Below are 17,447 nucleotides of genomic sequence, written 5' to 3' on the forward strand. Positions count from 1 at the left end.
CTCACTGCTAGGTGAACAGAGGCTACACGTACGCGAAAGGAGACACACCCAAATATCTCCACCCGGCCAGGGAATCGAACCCCAGTCCTCTGGCTTGTGAAGCCAGCGCTCTAACCACTGAGCTACCAGGCGTGTGTGTGTGTGTGTGTGTATGCAATATCCAATAATAAATAAGAAGTTATGCATTTCATATTGCAAAGACTTTTGAAAGATTAATTGATCCATGACAGGAAGAGCCTGGAGTGTGTAGCCATGGTAGAGCAGGCACAGCTTCCCACACCAGCACCACCAGGGACCAGCTGGCTGCTGGCTGGCCTGCACTGCCTTCCTATAATATGAAGTGAGACAAACTGATACAAAGAATAACAAGACTATTATCAAGGAGTAAGACAGCTCCACACATTGAATGATATTTCCTGAAAAGTTGCACCATATGATTTACTAATATCACAGATGAACAAGTGGCAATAACTGCCACCACAAGGTCACAGTCACACACATCCTTCAACACCTCTCAGCACTACACACTAGCAGCAGCATTCTTGGCACTCATAATCACATCGTTAACTCCAACCCCATCATAGGAGCTTCCTGCTAGGGCCAAGGGAAGCTCCAACTCTGAGATTAACTTACGAGCACTGAGGACTGTCTCTGAGTGGCCAACAACATACTGGGCAATACAGTCCCTCAAGATCCTGACATGATAACGCTGCGGCTTTACCTTGATCTTGAGAGATTGACGGATTTCAGCCAGCGCCTCCTCCAGGAGTGATTCCAGAGGTGGGTCGTCCCCAAACAATTCCTTGAACCAGTAACCGCCCATCATCACCGTCAGTATGGTTCTGTCTCCCTGGGGGAATGTGCAGGTGTCGTATATCACACCCAGGACGCGGTTGGGTTCGGAGGAAGGAACCAGGTAACCAAAGCCTGGCTCCTCAATCAGCTGACCGGGATACTCCAGGTTCACAATGCCAACAGTGACATACGGTATGGAAGACAGAAGAGCGCTCAGTTTGGGATTTACTGACTGTATCACACTACTCATAGTATTGGATGGAAGACAGGAAATGACACTATCAACCTCTAGTTCTTTCTCTTCTGTCTGGATGACAAGCTTGCCTCCTCTTCTCAATATTCCCTTCACGGGTGTGTTTTTCCATATTTCAGCATTGTTTTCAAGGATGTTGTTCTCAAGAGCCTTCACAAAGTTCTCCAATCCACCAGCCACTGACCAAACAGCCCACTTTTCTCTCTTTGCCCTCTTCACAAGTTCAACTGAACTCAGATTTTTGTCTGGTTTTACTGCATTTTTTCTATCTTTAAACATTCCAAGAAAAACTGATCCATGTTTCTGTTCTACATCATGCAATCTTCTTGCAATACAATTAACGCTTAATTCTCTGGCATTTCCTGCAAAGATTCCTCTAGACATGGGATCGATAGCATACTTTGCAACTTCGTGGCCAAACCGGCGATTCACAAAGCTGAAGAGGCTTTCGTCATTGTTGACCACTCTGGGTGCCATCAGGTCCTGCACCCCACTCAGCGCCAACGGCCTTGAGAACGGTGGACTCTTGGTGAATAGTGTCTTTACACTGTTCGGAAGTCTGTGTAGCTTCCCATCAACCTGTAAGTATCATTAAACTGCTCTTTTCAAGATTAACAATACTGCACCTAATTTCTACCACTTGCTACAAAAAACATGATTAAATTCTTGCTGATGTTCTTGAGAGTCCCCTCTCTCTTTACCCCACATTGTCTTCCATGCTGTCATCAAGACACCCACACACTCAACCTGCTAACCTCTCCATTGTCCTCCTCCTTTATTTTCTTTTCTTTATCTCATCTTCAGATTATTACTTTCATTTTTCAAATCTTGAGGATATACCTACAGAAAGATTATTCAAATAAAAATTACATCAAACTACTTCATTCTGGTGTGTACTGCAAGTAATGAACAAATGTGAAACCAATTCACTAATGCCTAAACTACATTTCAAATCCTCCTTTACAACTTACCATTAACATTCTGTTTTTTGCTGATGGATGACTGTAGGAAACACCTTTCACTTGATCTGCTAAACCCAACTCTTCTGCCAAGGCAAGTGTGTTCATTCCAGCATTCCCAACCACTCTGCAAGGATGTATTGCTACCTAAATAACTATAATGAAACTGTAATTATATAAAAAAAACTACCACACATTTTATCCTGTTAGTGAATATCAGCACAATTTCATTTCTGAGGTTGCTTCACCAGGTAGTACGCCTCTTACATACATGACAGGAATATTTTGAGTAAGTCCGTTGTCAATCCAGTTCAACAGTCAAGATACTAGGAGTCATAACAAGATTCACACAGGGAAGTGGGTAAGGACCAAGTGTTTGGACAATATAATTTATCAATTTAACTGCCATTTTTTAAACAATACAGTAGATAATAAGAAAGCCCACAAGATATACTAACCTGAGAGTGCGCGGCCCATGTTCAAACACCACCTGGTCATGGTGCATGGTGGAGCTGACCCAGCCACCCAGCCTGTGTGTGGCCTCCACCACCACCACCCTGGGGCAACACCTCAGCCGGCCAAGGTAGTGGGCAGCAGCTAGGCCCCCAATGCCTCCCCCAAGCACTGCAACACTCTTTGTCATCTAAAAATAAATAAATAAATAAAAAAATACATAAGATTTGATAAAATACTGCACAAGGTCAAAAATTCTCAGTAGAATACGAGACAAGTTAGGACATAGCTGGACCTCAGGAGAGAGTTATTCAGTGTGAGAGGGACACCTCTCATAAATATAACCCAAAATCCTGGATTCACACAGATCCCACTTGGTGGTATATACAAAAACCTGGCTAAGAAGAAATCCTGAGTCAATGTAGCATCAAGAGACTTAATGACATCTTTCCTCCTCTTTATAATAGTAAGATATGTATATACAGTCAACCCTCGGCTATCGCGACTTCAGCTATCACGTTTTATTGCTATCACGCACCCATGAAAAGCTGCTAAAATTTCATTTTCGCCACCTCAGATGCCTGCTATCGCGCACCCAGCCATGACGTCATGGGATATCTGAGCACTCATTGGCCAAAACTGCCTTCCCGCCAAGATCAATTCGGCTATCACATTTTCGGCTATGGCGCGGCTATTTCGGCCCCAATTGGGCGCGATAGCCGAGAGTTAAGTGTAATGGATTTTGTGAAGGTCTGAAAGGAAATAATAAAAAAGAAAATAAGGAGGCATAGCTATATGGCACCATTACCCTTAATACAAAAGCAAGTCAGTACCACTTGTTGAAAAGACACAAAATGAGAAGAATTTCTGCATGGCCAAGAGAATAACATCAGTCATTTGAAGGTGCTTAGGGACACCTGGACTGCAAACATCCAATCCTTTGCCTGAGACATGGGAACGAAAGGACATTAGGAACGAAAGAGGTAATATGAGGAGGTTGATCAATGTGGAAAGGAGTTAAGGTACATGAAGGAAATGATGTCGAGTTTAATAGACAAGCGGAACAGACTGACAATGGAAAACACTGAGTTGAGATTGAGAATAGTCGAATGTGAGAAGGTCAATGTAACCAATCAAGGATTATAGGAGGAGATACAAGAAATAAAGAAACAAAATGATGTACTAAAAGCCACATGTCAAGACTACGAAAACTCCTTAAGGAGCTTACAGGTAAAAGTACAGGATGGGATTGTGGACAAGGCAGAAGGTGGATTGGGTGAAAACAAGCTGAAGGAACTACGAAATGTATGGAAGCAAGAACAAGATGAGGAAAAAGTTAAATTCAGGAAAACACAAAAGTTGCTGTAATACAAGTAATTAAAGAGAAAGAAGATCTTGTGTGAGATACAGTGGATAAGAGGAAAAGCTTCGTGATTTAGGGGATGAAGGAAAAAAATCCAAACAAGTTCACGAGAGAAAGTGAAGAGAGAGAATTGGCCAAAACTATTATCAAACAAGTTCAAGACAGCACACAAGAACTGGACTAGGAGGTGGAGGAAGTGATCAGGTTAGGAAGCTATAGTGAAGGGGGTAGGAGGCCAATGAAAGTGAGAATGAGATCCCAAGTGGCAGTGGAGGAAATTATGGTTAGGAAAGGGAAGCTGAACATAAAGATATATGGATAAAAAGATATATGAACCTAGAGGATCTCGAGGGAAAAGGAAGAAGTGCTAAGAAATGAAGCTAAGGAAAAAAATGAGAAAAGGACGGAGATCAAGAAGAAGAATTTCTACTGGAAGGTTCGAGATATGAAACTAAAGAAGTGGTACGTATGGAAGAAAGAGGAAATCGTAGAGGAGGCAAGAAATTAAGAGTGACTTATACTAATATAGATGGGTTGTTGTCCAGCATGTTGGAGGTTAGGGATTACTTGAAAGAGAAAAAGCTGGATGTAATGTGCATTGTTGAAACAAAACTAAGAGAAGAGAACCATGTTAACTTTAAAGAGGAGGGATATAATAGCTGGAGGAGAGACAGGAAAGATAAAGGAGGAGGAGAAGGAGTGCTAATAATGGTTCTTGATAATATGTGTGTGGAGGATGTGCAATATGGTGAGGACAAAGTGGAAGTAGTGGAAGTAACAATTGAAACAGAGAAACTGAAGAAGAAAAAAATCATAGTTACATATGTGCCACCTAAAACAAATACATGGGGAACTAAAGAACATGAAGATATGCAAAGAGAGGTGATTAAGCACCTAGATAACATGATAAGAAGAGATGGAAATCTTTTAGTTGGAGACTTTAACTGTAAAAAAAAAACTAAACTGGAGAGAGATGGAAGTAATGGATAATGGTGGGCAGAGGAGTGAGGAAGTGTTATAGTTGACTATGGTTAATACAATGGATCAGTGGGTAGAGGAATCAACAAGGTACAGGAAGGAAGAAAAACCATCATTGCTTGACCTAGTATTCACAGAGACCAGAGCCCCCTCCAATCATACAATATCTTAGTCCAATGGGAAGAAGTGATCATGTGACATTAGAGATGCAAATACAGGAGGAGGGTGGGATAAGTTACAGAGATGACTACAAAGGAGAGAGATCAAATTATGCAAGAGCAGATTTTGAAAAATTAAGGATTTTTTTTGCTGATATTGAGTGGAGAAACATTTTGTACAGAAAGACAATACAAGGGAAATAAGAAATATTCTTACAGAAATATAATGAAAGAGTAAATAATTAAAAGAGGGAAGACATACCAAACAGAGAAGGAAGTGTATGAAATAATGACGGTGTTCACTGTAGAAGAAGGTTTCAGAAAACCTAATAGGATATTGCATTCCCAAGGATTACAGGAAATCACAGTGCACAAGGAGGATATTGAAAGATTATTGGTTAAGTTGGATGTCAGAAGAGCAATGGGGCCAGATGGTGCATCAGGCTGGGTGTTAAAAGAATATAAAGAGCAACTATTGGATCCAATTTGGGAAATAATTTCAAGTTCAATAAATGAAAGGAAAGTTCCACTAGAATGGAAGAGATCCAATGTAATACTGATATTTAAAGGAGAAAAGGTAACTGAACCACTAAACTACAGACCAGTGTCACTTACAAGTGTCTTGGGGAAGTTATGAAATAATTATCAAAGAAAAATGGGTTAAATTTCTAGAAGAGGAGCAAGTCATATCGAACAGACAATTTGGGTTCAGGACAGGGCGGTCATGTGTATCACACTTACTAAGCTTCTACTCGAGAGTTATTGCAGGACTTGAAAACAGAGACGGATGGGTGGACACAGTATACCTGGATATTAAAAAGGCTTTTGATAAAGTGCCTCATGGAAGACTACTTTGGAAACTAGAGAACATAGGAGGACTGCAAGGAACTTTGCAAGAATGGACAAGATATTATTTGAAGGATAGAGAGATGAGAACTGTGATCAGAGATACATACTCATCTTGGGGTAAAGTAACAAGGGGAGTGCCACAAGGGTCAGTGTTAGCCACCATTATGTTTCAGATTTATGTATACGACATTTACAATGGGGTAAACAGTTATATTAATTTATTTGCTGATGATGCAGAGCTGCTAAGAGTTATCAAAACCAGGGAGGACTGTCTGCTGTTACAGGAATACATAAACAAAATCTATGGGTGGAGTAAGAACTGGATTGGAGTTTAATGCCAAGAAATGTCACATAATGGAACTAGGCAAGAGCAAAAGACCGGTACGGAATTATTTGATGGGAGAGGAACAAATAATGAAGACTAAAGAGGAAAAAAGATCTGGGAGTAATTATACAGGAAAATTTGAGCCCCAAAAAACACATAAACAAGACATTTGGTTAATCATATAAAATGACGACTAATATGAGAGTGATGAAAAAAATCATCACAAGCATGATACGTCCAAAGCTAGAATATGCAGCAGTGGTGTGGTCTCCGAGCTTTAAAAAGGATATAAGATCAGAAAGGATACAGAAGATTGCTACAAAGATGGTGCCAGAACAAACGGATCTAACATATGAAGAACGACGGAAGGAAATGGGACTGCCAACCTTACAAGATAGAAGAGAACGAGGAGTCCTAATAACAATGTACAAGACAGGCAATGGCATTGAAAAGATAGACAAGGAAGACCTGGTGCTGTTGACAGAAGAAGACAGAAGGATAAGAGGGCATGTAAAGAAGATCAGGATGAGGCAGTGTGTGATGGATAAAGGAAAAATTAGATAAATGGAGACATGGAGACAGGACACTATGAGCCCCACTCGAATCATGTACAATGCAACTAGGTAAATACACACACACACACACACACACACACACACACACACACACACACACACACACACACACACACACACACACACACCCGGTAGCTCAGTGGTTAGAGCGCTGGCTTCACAAGCCAGAGGACCGAGGTTTGATTCCCCGGCCGGGTGGAGATATTTGGGTGTCTCCTTTCACGTGTGAGTAGGTATGGGATGTAAATCGAGGAGTTGTGACCTTGTTGTCCCGGTGTGTGGTGTGTGCCTGGTCTCAGGCCTATCCGAAGATCGGAAATAATGAGCGCTGAGCTCGTTCTGTAGGGTAACGTCTGGCTGTCTCGTCAGAGACTGCAGCAGATCAAACAGTGAAACACACACACACACACGGCTTTTGTTTTATTCCTATTTCCTCCATTCATAATCCATTTTTTTTCTATCCTGTTTTATTTCCATTTCCTCCATTTATTATTCATTTTCTTCCTATCTCTTATTCTAATCCCACTTCTTCCATTATTATCTTTTCTTTCTCTTTCCCTTGTTGACCAATGGCATGGCTATTGGAGGAGCTGCAAAAGAGGAGCCTGAAATCGAGGAGAATGGGGTGGGACATGTACATTAAGAGAGTACTACTTTTGTTCATTTGGTGGAGGGAACAGAAATAGTCCGAATTTTGCTTTTCCTGAAAAAGTCTAAGAAGACAAACATCCGTGTTTAGCAAAGGAAAGGCCTATGTAAAATTTTTACTCCCTCCAACACACCTCTGGGCACTGTCCCAGAGAAATCTCTCTCTCTTGCTGACCAATAGCGTGGCTTCATATATGTGGCGTCAAATCAGCTGGGTGGAGGAGCTGCGAAGTGGGAGCCGGGAATCGAGGCGAGCGTGCGGGACTGTTTCTCGGGGACAGTGCCCCATTTTGCTTACCGTTGGGGAGTGGGGACTGGTAGCAGGAGATAATAATCTTTGGAGTGGTATAGGGAGAAAGAGGCCCCAATGTATGAAAAGTGGTATGATGGCAGCCTGGGGGGTGACCTCCTCTTCCGAGCTAGGGCACAGTGCATGAATGTGAATGCAAGAAGTTACAGATAGTCAGAGTCCCGCAGCAAAGTGTGCCAGATGTGTGACATGGGAGAGGACGAGACGGTGGAGCATGTGATGCTGGAGTGTGTGAAGTATGCCAGAGACAGAGATGAGATGATGCAAGTGGTGCTGAGGGAACTGGGGGATGCCAGGGTGGAGAAGACTGGAAGGGAATGGATGCCGTTGCTGCTGGGGCTGTGTGGAGACACGAGTGAAAGGATGATAGAAGCTGTCAAGGAGTTCCTGGAGAGAATGTGGAGTGCCAGATGCAGGGATTAGTAGTAATAAGGATGGTGTCTGGTTTAGGTTCTTGCCGCCTTTTTTTTTTTTTTTTTTTTCCTACAGGAGCTGCCGATACTAAGGCCTGCCTCAGAAATCCTGGGACCCCTGTAGAATCAAGATCAAGATCAAGATCATTATCGAACTGCTGCGAGAAATTTGGAAGAGCGTGGCTGTTCCGAGCATCATGTATGGTATGGATGTGATTGCTTGGAATGAGAGTGAACTAGATAAGTTAGAAATAGGGCAGAATAGAGTTGCAAGAATGGCACTTAATGCACCTAGATATGCAGCAGTAGAGGCCCTTAGGGGTGATATAGGTTGGAGCACTTTTAGAGAGAGATATGTGAAAGCGACCCTAAGGTATAAGGCTAGGTTAGAACGAATGAATGATGCAAGGATAGTGAGAAAAGTGTTTCTGTGGAATGTCAGGAGTAGCAAGTGGGGGAAGAGGTGTGTCAGGCTGGTAGCAAAGAGTGGGTTAGTAAGTAGTTGGGTTTTTTCAACAGGTAGAAGGAAGACATTTAGAGAGAGACTGGAGTATGATTGTTAGAAATGGAGAAGGTAGAGAATGGGATGTAAGGAAGTGGAAGAGTGAGATAGACAGAGTAGTGAAAGGTGTGGGACTGGATGACTGGAGAAATAGGATGGAGCAAAAGAGTACCTTGGTATGGTATAGAGAGAAAGAGGCCCCAATGTATGAAAAGTGGTATGACGGAAGCCTGGGTGGTGATCTTCTCTTCCGAGCTAGGGCACAGTGCATGGATGTGAATGCAAGGAATTATAGATGGTCAGAGTCCCGCAGCAAAGTGTGCCAGATGTGTGACTTGGGAGAGGATGAGACAGTGGAACATGTGGTGGTGGAGTGTGTGAAGTATGCCAGAGACAGGTATGAGATGATGCAAGTGGTGCTGAGTGAGCTGGGGCATGACAGAGTGGAGATGACAGGAAGGGAATGGATGGTGTTGCTGCTGGGTGGGGAGACGAATGAAAGGATGATTGAGGCTGTGAAAGAGTTCCTGGAGAGAATGTGGCGTGCCAGATGCAGGAACTAGTGGTGTGAAAGATGGTGATTGCCCTCTTTGTTGTCTGGTGTTCTTTATGTTCCCTACAGGAGCTGCCGATACAAAGGCCTGACCCTGAAGAAATTCTGCGTCACCTGTACCATCAAGATCAAGATCAAGATCATTTCCAAGTTGTGGGAGTAAACTTTCATGGGGCATTGAATCTTCATGGTTCTTGGTTGCGTACTATCTAGAAAAAAATGCCATAAGTTATTTTCACTCAAGAACACCGCACCCAAATTATTTAAAAGGTTTATGCTCTATGGACGAGTCGAGCGTGAGCAACTCCAGCGAGTGCACTTGAGCAAAGTCGAGCGTCAATACTCAATAGAATGGTACGATTTAGGGAATTTTCCCTAGACAGAACAGTGTTCGGGGAGAAGATTCACTATACAACAAAATCAAGGCTGATGTTTTCGTGAATCATGATTGGGAATTATTGCAGTTTCAACGAATACACCACACGTAACTATACACATTTTCACGGTCTAGATCACACTTTTACGAGCATTTCTAACCTCATTTTACTTTATCGGAAATTAACAGTAACCTCAGGCCTCAGGGCAGAATTTCTAAGCTTTAACTAAATTTCAGTTCTGGATCCTTCCCCAGCAGTCAGTCAGAGGGTACTGAGTGTGTTCGTGTGTTTTGTGATTAATATTGCGCAGGTGTTGTAGCAGTATGTCAGTCATTAGGTTAGGTTGGGTTTAGGGAAGGGTTCTGGGCAGCTCTGGTGTTCATTATATTCTAGCAATTTCATTGAATTCTAGGGAAATATCTCTAGATTTTGTCCAATTATGGGTTTCTATTTACCTAGACTTTCCATTGGGGTTAAAAAAAATTTCGTTTGGCTTCCCCCCTTTCTAAAACCCCAAACTTTCCGAAGAGATCCCCAAGCTTGTTAGACATAGGGAAAAAGAAATATATTGGTTGAAACTGCAAATTTACCCACGATTGTCGTCTCATGCTTTCAAATGCACTAATATTACATACATCAAACAAAGCTGTATTACCATAAAGTATTACACCAAATAAAGTTGTATTCATCCATTATGAGATAGTGAAAACCGGAATAGAATGGAGAAAAGGCATGAATAGAAAATCGTGTGAAGATTACAGAAAACTCAAACTCATTATGTTAAATGGTTTACCCATTTCAAGCCCATCTCACTGATTGTCAATCTAATATATTTAAATAACTAGTAGTTCAATATTAAAGGTAAAAGTTAACACTAATGCTGCTTGTAGCAGATAACATTAATTATGCAATCTATAATGTATGAAACATAAATTATAATGTGTGTGTGTGTGTGGTGTGTGATTCTTCTATCAATCTGGGAAAATTTTGGGGGAAAAAGATTGGTTGCAATGACACTCAAGTTGGTATACCACCCTTGCTGCCTCAGAGCCCCTGTCCTGCTTGAAAGGAATGGACGCCCATGATGCTCTGTGAATGTTCTGTTGACTAACAAGCTTGTTTGTGGCTCCTGTGTCTTCTCTCGGCTCTGTATTGCCCCCAAAGTCAATCTGACTCTGACAAGGCCCTTCTTTACTCAGTAAAACTCAACTTCTTGTATAAAAGTATTTCATTCTTACTAAGCAAGAATTGAGCAATGTTGAATCCTGAACATTTATGTTACGTATATCAAGTAATTGACAAAAACATTTACTCCATTGTTCACATGAAAGAAAATGGAAGACTTTCTCTGATATATTTTATTTTCAAGTAATAATAAAAAAGAGGAAAAAAGGACATGGAATGAAAGTTTAAAGAAATGAATAACAGAAAACAATATGTGTATTACTCTCCTATTCATAAAAATATATCCAGTGTAAGGGATCAAAACAACTATAAATACTCCCTCACCTAAGATTCTAGTCTTGATCTGTTAGGGTCTTTAAAACTTTGAAAAATCTGATACTGTTGTTTTTCTCTTAAGTTTTGCCTGCAAAAAATTATAAGCCCTTAAACTTGACACTAAGCTATGGAGTTCACATTCACACATATATAACCTTGTTATTTACACAACAACTCAAATGTACTGCAGCAGTCAGTCCACTTGATCCTTCTACAGCAGCAACCAACTCACTCTCTCTCCAACAGCAGCTGCATCTTAGTCAGCCAGTAACTCCTCTTCATCCACAGTTAGGTCCTGAAACAAGTGGAGAATGGGACACAAGTTATGTCGGCAGAGTGCTCAAGACACAAACTTTGGCTGACACACTTACCATAGAATCACAAAGAGTAATGACATATGCTACTTCTTCAAGGATGTAGTTTATATCTACAACTGTATCTATACAATTTCAGACATAAATTTATCACTTTCAAGACAATCCAACTGCCCTAATATACCTTATAAATAGTTATTGCATTGCATTTTACTCGCATTCTGAAACACTTCCATGTTGCACCTTCCTTATTTTCAAAGGGGTCTAGTTGAAGTGACACAGGCTATTAAGTGTGTTTCTACAATTCTAGTGACATGCCAACAAGTTTTCTGCATTATTAATAAGACAAATACTCTTTAGAACTCAATTAATCATCTCTGTGGTTTTTTAAAATGGTCGTGGTGAGAGAGGGAAGCATTTCTGAATATGCCACTTAGTCTCAAGTATCAGCAATGTGTTGTGTGTTGCCTTACATTAGGATCAATGTTGTCTTCGATGCGGACCTTCTCTATGTCCAACTCCAACTCCCTCTCAAGCTGCGCCTGGTCTATGGTGGGCCTGGATGCACTGCCTGCTGGGGTTTGGTGGACAATGATGACATTTCCAACATGTAAGTAATATCATTAAAATTACATTATATAGCACAGTATTACATCACAAATGGTCTCATGTTTGACACTTACTACTTACATTGAATATCACTTGTCTATGTAAGTATATTTTGTCAACTAATCACCCTAGATGCAACAACTTGACACACCTACTAAAAAAACTGTACACCCCTATAAGCAACAAAAGCTTGAAGTGTATTTTTCTTGAATGACTGACACTGCTAATGATATCCATGCTCTTGGTGGCTAATCCCCCTGCACTGCATCAAACTTTGACACACACACAACTCAATTACCACCACCACCATCACAAGTCAAAAGAACTACTGCTTCTAACATAGGAATGTAACTTCAGTATCTGTGATGCAACACGAAGTTTGGTATCAAATAATTGGTGTAAATCTATGAAATCCAATATATCAGCCAGTAATGACAAAGACTGGCATAATACAGCTGTGTTCTGAACTCCCCCAATGCACAACTTGGTAATAAGGGAAATTGCTATAATGAACCAAGAGGCTATTCTATGTATGCCTGATTCAAAGGGAGAAGCACAGTCAGATACAAAATAATGGTAGCATATCATGTAATTGTTAAATTACTTATGTATAACTTAATGTACCCATATTAGTATATATTAGTGAGCAGTGTGACATTAAGTGTTGGAGCACCACTTGGAGTGAGTCAAGTGTTAGGTAAATGATTAGCTAGTCTTGCAATATTCTGTGTCCCTCACCTCAGAACACTTCAACAATGCCAAACCTGTCAGGAATTAAACTTCCAAAAAGTAAGTCAGGAGGCTCAGACTTTGGTTAAAGGAAGAATAGAAAAGTATGAAACTAAATTAAGAGTTGAGGAAACATCAGTGAAACAGGAACACAACATCAAACGCATTTGAAAATGTTACAAACATCAAGCCAAGGGACAAAATCTTTATGCAAACTTGTCAATGTAATCTCAATGAGCCAAATTATTACTACACAGGTATTACTTAGTTAGGAACACAACAACAAGCTCTCAGCATATGACTTGTTACCTAGATTACCTCCCCTGCCCGGTTCTCTGCACCGAGGCACCGAGGGGCCGATCATCCCTAAAGAGCTTGCTTGTGGCAGGACCTTTTTTAATGTTAATCCCGGTGGGAAAAACTTTTCAAATTCTAAATTGAACGGGTTAAAGGAACTCTTCTGAGCACTTCTTCTATCTTGCTGGTCAGCACTCTCACCATGGTCTTGGTGCACTGGCATAGAAGAATGTCCTTGTTACAACCCATGTTTCCCTAATTGCTTGCACCAGCCATGACTTTACATCTAAAACATAACAAAATCTACTGAAAAGCACAAAGAGTAACTAATCTGGTGAAGGACACCAGCCCTTCAAGTGGCGGGTGCAGGCTGCCACTGGCTCACCACCCTTCACTTTCAGTCACTACAGTTTCAATCTCTTTGTTCTTTAACTGAGTGTGCAGATGTATAAGCAATGAAGGCATTTCAAGCAATACTGATGTTATGACCCAATATAACATTATGCAGAATGAAAAAAAGATAATTAAAAAAAAGGACATGCTTCAAGACACATTTCCTTCCACCACTCAAAAAGATAAACAAGTTCACTCTGAAACTTTCTTCTTTCACATTCCCACACCAGACCAAACATACCTTTCACTCAGTAGATGCTTTCAAGATTTGATATAAGAGAGGGTTCTTTTCAATGCAAACAATGATATAGAAGGAAAGCTAATTTATAGTTAACCAGCATTATGACCCAATATGGGAGTATAAAATCATCACATAACACCAGATCACTGCAAACACACAATGGTAGAATGACAGAGAGACAGAGACAGAATAAAAATTATACAGACAGACAGACATGTAATAATGACAAAACAGAGCCAGTCAGACAATCAAACACAGACAGACAGAGAGACAGGCAGGCAGACAGATAGGCAAGCAGACAGAGTAAATCAAGGACACATTTGAAATACAAAAACTAAGATCTCATGACAAACAAGATACACCACATCAAGATGCCAGTCAATTCACCATGCAATTTTCAGTTACTACTAATCAAAAACATGTTTGTACAATATGTACACTAAAAAAAACATGAAATATTTAACATGCAGCAAGACTTCAATAACATTCCAGGATACATAAAAAACAAATCCATGAGTATTAATGTAGCCATGCAAGTTTTCCTCCTGAGAAGTGACATACCCATATTTACAATAATGATAACTTTCAAGAAATTGTGTTAGTTCAAAATATAAACCATTCTGAACCAGCTGTGCAGTAGGGCAGGAATGAGGAACTTTGTACATAATATGACATACAATGTATCAACATATTAACATTATTATGCACATTTCATTCATGCTGGTACTTCTTATTGGATGACTTGAACAGTCTTACCTGAAAGATTTTGTGCTACATTCAAGCTTCAAAAGAGAAACATAATGGCCATTACTCTGGCACAATAAGTAACTGTTACCTTCAGAATCTAGCATGACAGTTCCAAGCCGCCCAGTGCTACCCTGCCACACACCTGCCAGAACAAGTGACTCACACACCAGTTAAAGAACAAACAGTGTGTGCACCCCTTCACCGAACCCAGCCTTGGTTACCTATCATCTCTTCCACCTCTGGGTCCCAGCCCTCTGCTCCATCATCATCCCAGTCCAGGGGTGCACTGGCTGAGGGGTGAGGCACTGCTGCAGCCTCTGAGGTCTGCTGCTGCTCAGCCTCCTCCTTGTCTTTCAGAGTTGGGACACAGTCATCTTGTGATTGTGGCACCTTATCTGTTGTCTTTGGCAACAAAATATCATCCACCTCCTCCATTGCTATTGCCATCTTTTCTTTCCCTCTTGAAAAGGGAATTTCTGCATTTTCATCTACTGGAAGCAAATTCTCTTCATCTTCTCTCACAGGGAGCAGATTTTCATCCTTCTCATCTGGTAAATGAACTTCAGCACCTTCCCCAAGTGCTAGCTTACCTTTGGCACCGGGCTGAATTATTTCTTTATCCTCTTCTAATGTCAGTACATTTGCTGCATCTTCCTTCACCAGCAGTAGATTCTCTTCATCTTCTTTCACTGGCAACAAAACATCCCCATCGTTCTTTAATGGTAACAGACACTCCTCATCTTCCTTCAATTCCAACAGGCTGACACATCTCATCTCTAAAGGTGGCACAGAGCTCACCTCACTGTCTGAACCCAGTAATGCCATGACGCTCTCCTCACTCTCAGCTGTGAGGGCATCTTCTGGCTTAACTAAGTTCTGCAGCCTAGATCCATCTCCCACTACTAAAGAATCAACACTGCCTAAGTCATGGGTCTCCTCTGCCTTCACTGTGTCTTCACTTGATAAAATCTCTGAGCACTTCCTCTCCTGGCAAAATGCACCTTCCTCATAGTTAGACTTTAATGGAGCATCTTCAATTCTCTCAACAGCAAGAGCTGCAGAAATCTCACATCCTGACATATTGTCAAGCTCCTCTTCTAAAGTGACACCTATTTCATATCTCCCTTCAAGATCTTCACCAAGACTTCTCTGGGCTCCTTCACACACTAAAAGTAAGGGTTGTCAAGTCAAATTAAATCAAAGGAATTTAGATGTGACACCTCTCTAATATCTTATTAATTGTGATTTATGAAAGTTTGAAAGTTTGACACCAAGATTTAATACATTAAAAGAAAACAACTAAAAAAAAAACACTATATATAAGCTAGAAATACAGCCAAGTCTCATATAATTGGCAATTAATTGGTTTTTGAAATATTACAATTTGCTGGCAGTTCAGTACAACACAAACTGCCACTAGCAAGGTTCCACTGACTGCTGTCCTTCACACTAATCATTTGTTAGTTGGCTCCCTTAACTTGGCTCATCACTACATTCAAAATACACATTTATCCAATATCACTCTCACAAATGAATTTCAAGTCTTCCTTATTTCTCTTGCTCCCCCTACCTTCACTGTTCACCTGCTGATTGAAATTAGGAGATGCTCAGGTGGCAATTATATGAGAATTTGTTGTATCAAGGCTAAACTATTCTTGATTAATATATGACAAATTTGAAAGGTAATTGTGTTACAAACAACTAAAGCATTCAAAGCAAACCTTTGAGGGATTAATTATTGTTACAAAATACTTACCATAAAGTTGAATGATGTCAGACATTTATTGTTTATGAAATAATTTAAGAACTGAACCAAACAAACACAGAACTGTCAGATGTTCTCAACCTTTTACCTCTCACCCATCTCCTCTCATTCCCACGGTATCAACACAACACTAGTGTAACATTCCAGTGAGAAGAGATGAAAACACTGACACAAGCTCAGCCACCCATCACCAGTATCATTATGCAAGGAGTGGAGCAAACTTTTCATGAATGATGAATAGTATGAGTCATTTCCCATTCAAAAAATATTTACAAGCAGCAACCACCACAATATGCAACAATCTTATTATTCCTGCTCTGATAACTCCACCAAGGGAATGGATGGTTGTGATAGGCTTCTATGGGGGGATAACTATCTCAGGAATGAAATTAAATCACATCTATCAATAATGTTTCTCTGGAATGCAAGGCACTGACACTGACCTATCTGCCCATCATGACACCTGCCACAGATCAAAATACAGAACATTTGGAACATGAACAACACATGGGAATCCTGGTAATATTTCATGTTCAGTGAAAAAACAAGTTTTCTGGACCTACCTAAGTCTGAGGGAGTGGTGGCAGCAGCAGGGGTGGGTATCAGCAGGTCACCTGACATGGGGCCTGTGGCAGACACAGGGGTGGAGGCAGTAGCAGGGACCGGTTCACTGGCAGCCATGGAAAACAATGTCTCCTCCTTCAACACACCTGAGGCACCTGCTGGGAGAAGTGTTACCATGACAACCTTCACGCCACGCCCAGTGATGCCATCCATCCATCCATCCATCCAGTCATCCACTTTGAGCACCACAACTTTTAACAAATTTTTGAAAATTCATTGAACAAAGAAAAGTGGATTGGATATCAATAACACTACTGGTCACACAAAAGAAATTGGCAATCAAAAACAACACACACATAAACATATCAAGACTATCTGCTACTTCAAAGCAGCAAAGGGAGTAGAGGCAAGACACAAAGCCTTTACATTCCTTGTCACTCCCACTAGTCTCTTAATCCCTAAGCTCCAGTAGAGAAGAGAGGCCACTCCAGCTATGACACTTTGGATCCTTCTTACCAAGGACTCACTACAAACAAAACATATTCTACAAAAAATCATAAGCAAAGTTCTGCAAGTAATATGTCAATATTTTGCAGTCCCTAGAGACAGAGGGAGCAGTAAGTGGTTGCTTTTACTTCCTGTCCCTTCCAGCAAGTCCCAACCTGATCCCTCAGGCTGCTGTGGAGCGTCCACAAACTCCTGGTCCTCTCCTTCTGGCGGCTGGTACACAAAGCTTCCTGCTGCCTCTGCCGCCCGCATCTCCTCCAAGGCGTCACG

The 17,447-nt window shown here is 41.0% G+C and overlaps 2 protein-coding genes across 18 annotated transcripts in view; both read right to left on the reverse strand.

Annotated features, from left to right (window-relative positions):
• Positions 1-52: 52 nt before the first annotated feature.
• On the reverse strand, positions 53-2,975 carry LOC123513201 (protoporphyrinogen oxidase-like). 2 transcript variants are annotated; one of them, XM_045270187.1, is made up of 4 exons: positions 2,466-2,975; positions 2,020-2,134; positions 722-1,627; positions 53-328 (listed from the first exon to the last, which is right to left on the reverse strand). In XM_045270187.1, the coding sequence occupies exons 1-4, from the start codon at positions 2,648-2,650 to the stop codon at positions 188-190; spliced, it is 1,347 nt and encodes a 448-aa protein (XP_045126122.1). In that variant the 5' UTR covers positions 2,651-2,975; the 3' UTR covers positions 53-187. The 2 variants fall into 2 exon arrangements, with proteins under 2 accessions (XP_045126122.1, XP_045126121.1); XM_045270186.1 differs by having other exon boundaries at positions 186-1,627; positions 2,466-2,969.
• Positions 2,976-10,854: 7,879 nt separating this feature from the next.
• LOC123512986 (coatomer subunit beta'-like) overlaps positions 10,855-17,447 on the reverse strand; it is a 23,186-nt gene continuing 16,593 nt past the window's right edge. For 2 of the 16 annotated variants that reach the window (XM_045269754.1, XM_045269751.1), the window contains 6 exons: positions 17,306-17,447; positions 16,670-16,828; positions 14,563-15,030; positions 12,973-13,176; positions 11,799-11,899; positions 10,855-11,306 (listed from right to left, as the gene is read on the reverse strand). The exon at positions 17,306-17,447 is cut by the window's right edge and continues 12 nt beyond it. In XM_045269754.1, the coding sequence (XP_045125689.1) occupies positions 11,268-11,306; positions 11,799-11,899; positions 12,973-13,176; positions 14,563-15,030; positions 16,670-16,828; positions 17,306-17,447 (1,113 nt within the window). In that variant the 3' untranslated portion in view covers positions 10,855-11,267. The remainder of the gene's footprint in view (positions 11,307-11,798; positions 11,900-12,972; positions 13,177-14,562; positions 15,031-16,669; positions 16,829-17,305) is intronic. The other 14 variants (XM_045269763.1, XM_045269761.1, XM_045269759.1 and 11 more) reach the window with 12 other exon arrangements.

Source organism: Portunus trituberculatus, chromosome 35, assembly GCF_017591435.1.
Source record: "Portunus trituberculatus isolate SZX2019 chromosome 35, ASM1759143v1, whole genome shotgun sequence".
NCBI classification, from domain to species: Eukaryota; Metazoa; Arthropoda; class Malacostraca; order Decapoda; family Portunidae; genus Portunus; species Portunus trituberculatus.

Bases quoted from the DNA above. Each gene is read 5' to 3' on its own strand.
- LOC123513201 (XM_045270186.1), bottom strand. From the start codon at position 2,650: ATGACAAAGAGTGTTGCAGTGCTTGGGGGAGGCATTGGGGGCCTAGCT. The intron at 2,135-2,465 runs GTTAGTATATCT...ACATCCTTGCAG, and splicing joins CATGGGCCGCGCACTCTCAG to AGTGGTTGGGAATGCTGGAA. The intron at 1,628-2,019 runs GTAAGTTGTAAA...TGATACTTACAG, and splicing joins CAAAAAACAGAATGTTAATG to GTTGATGGGAAGCTACACAG.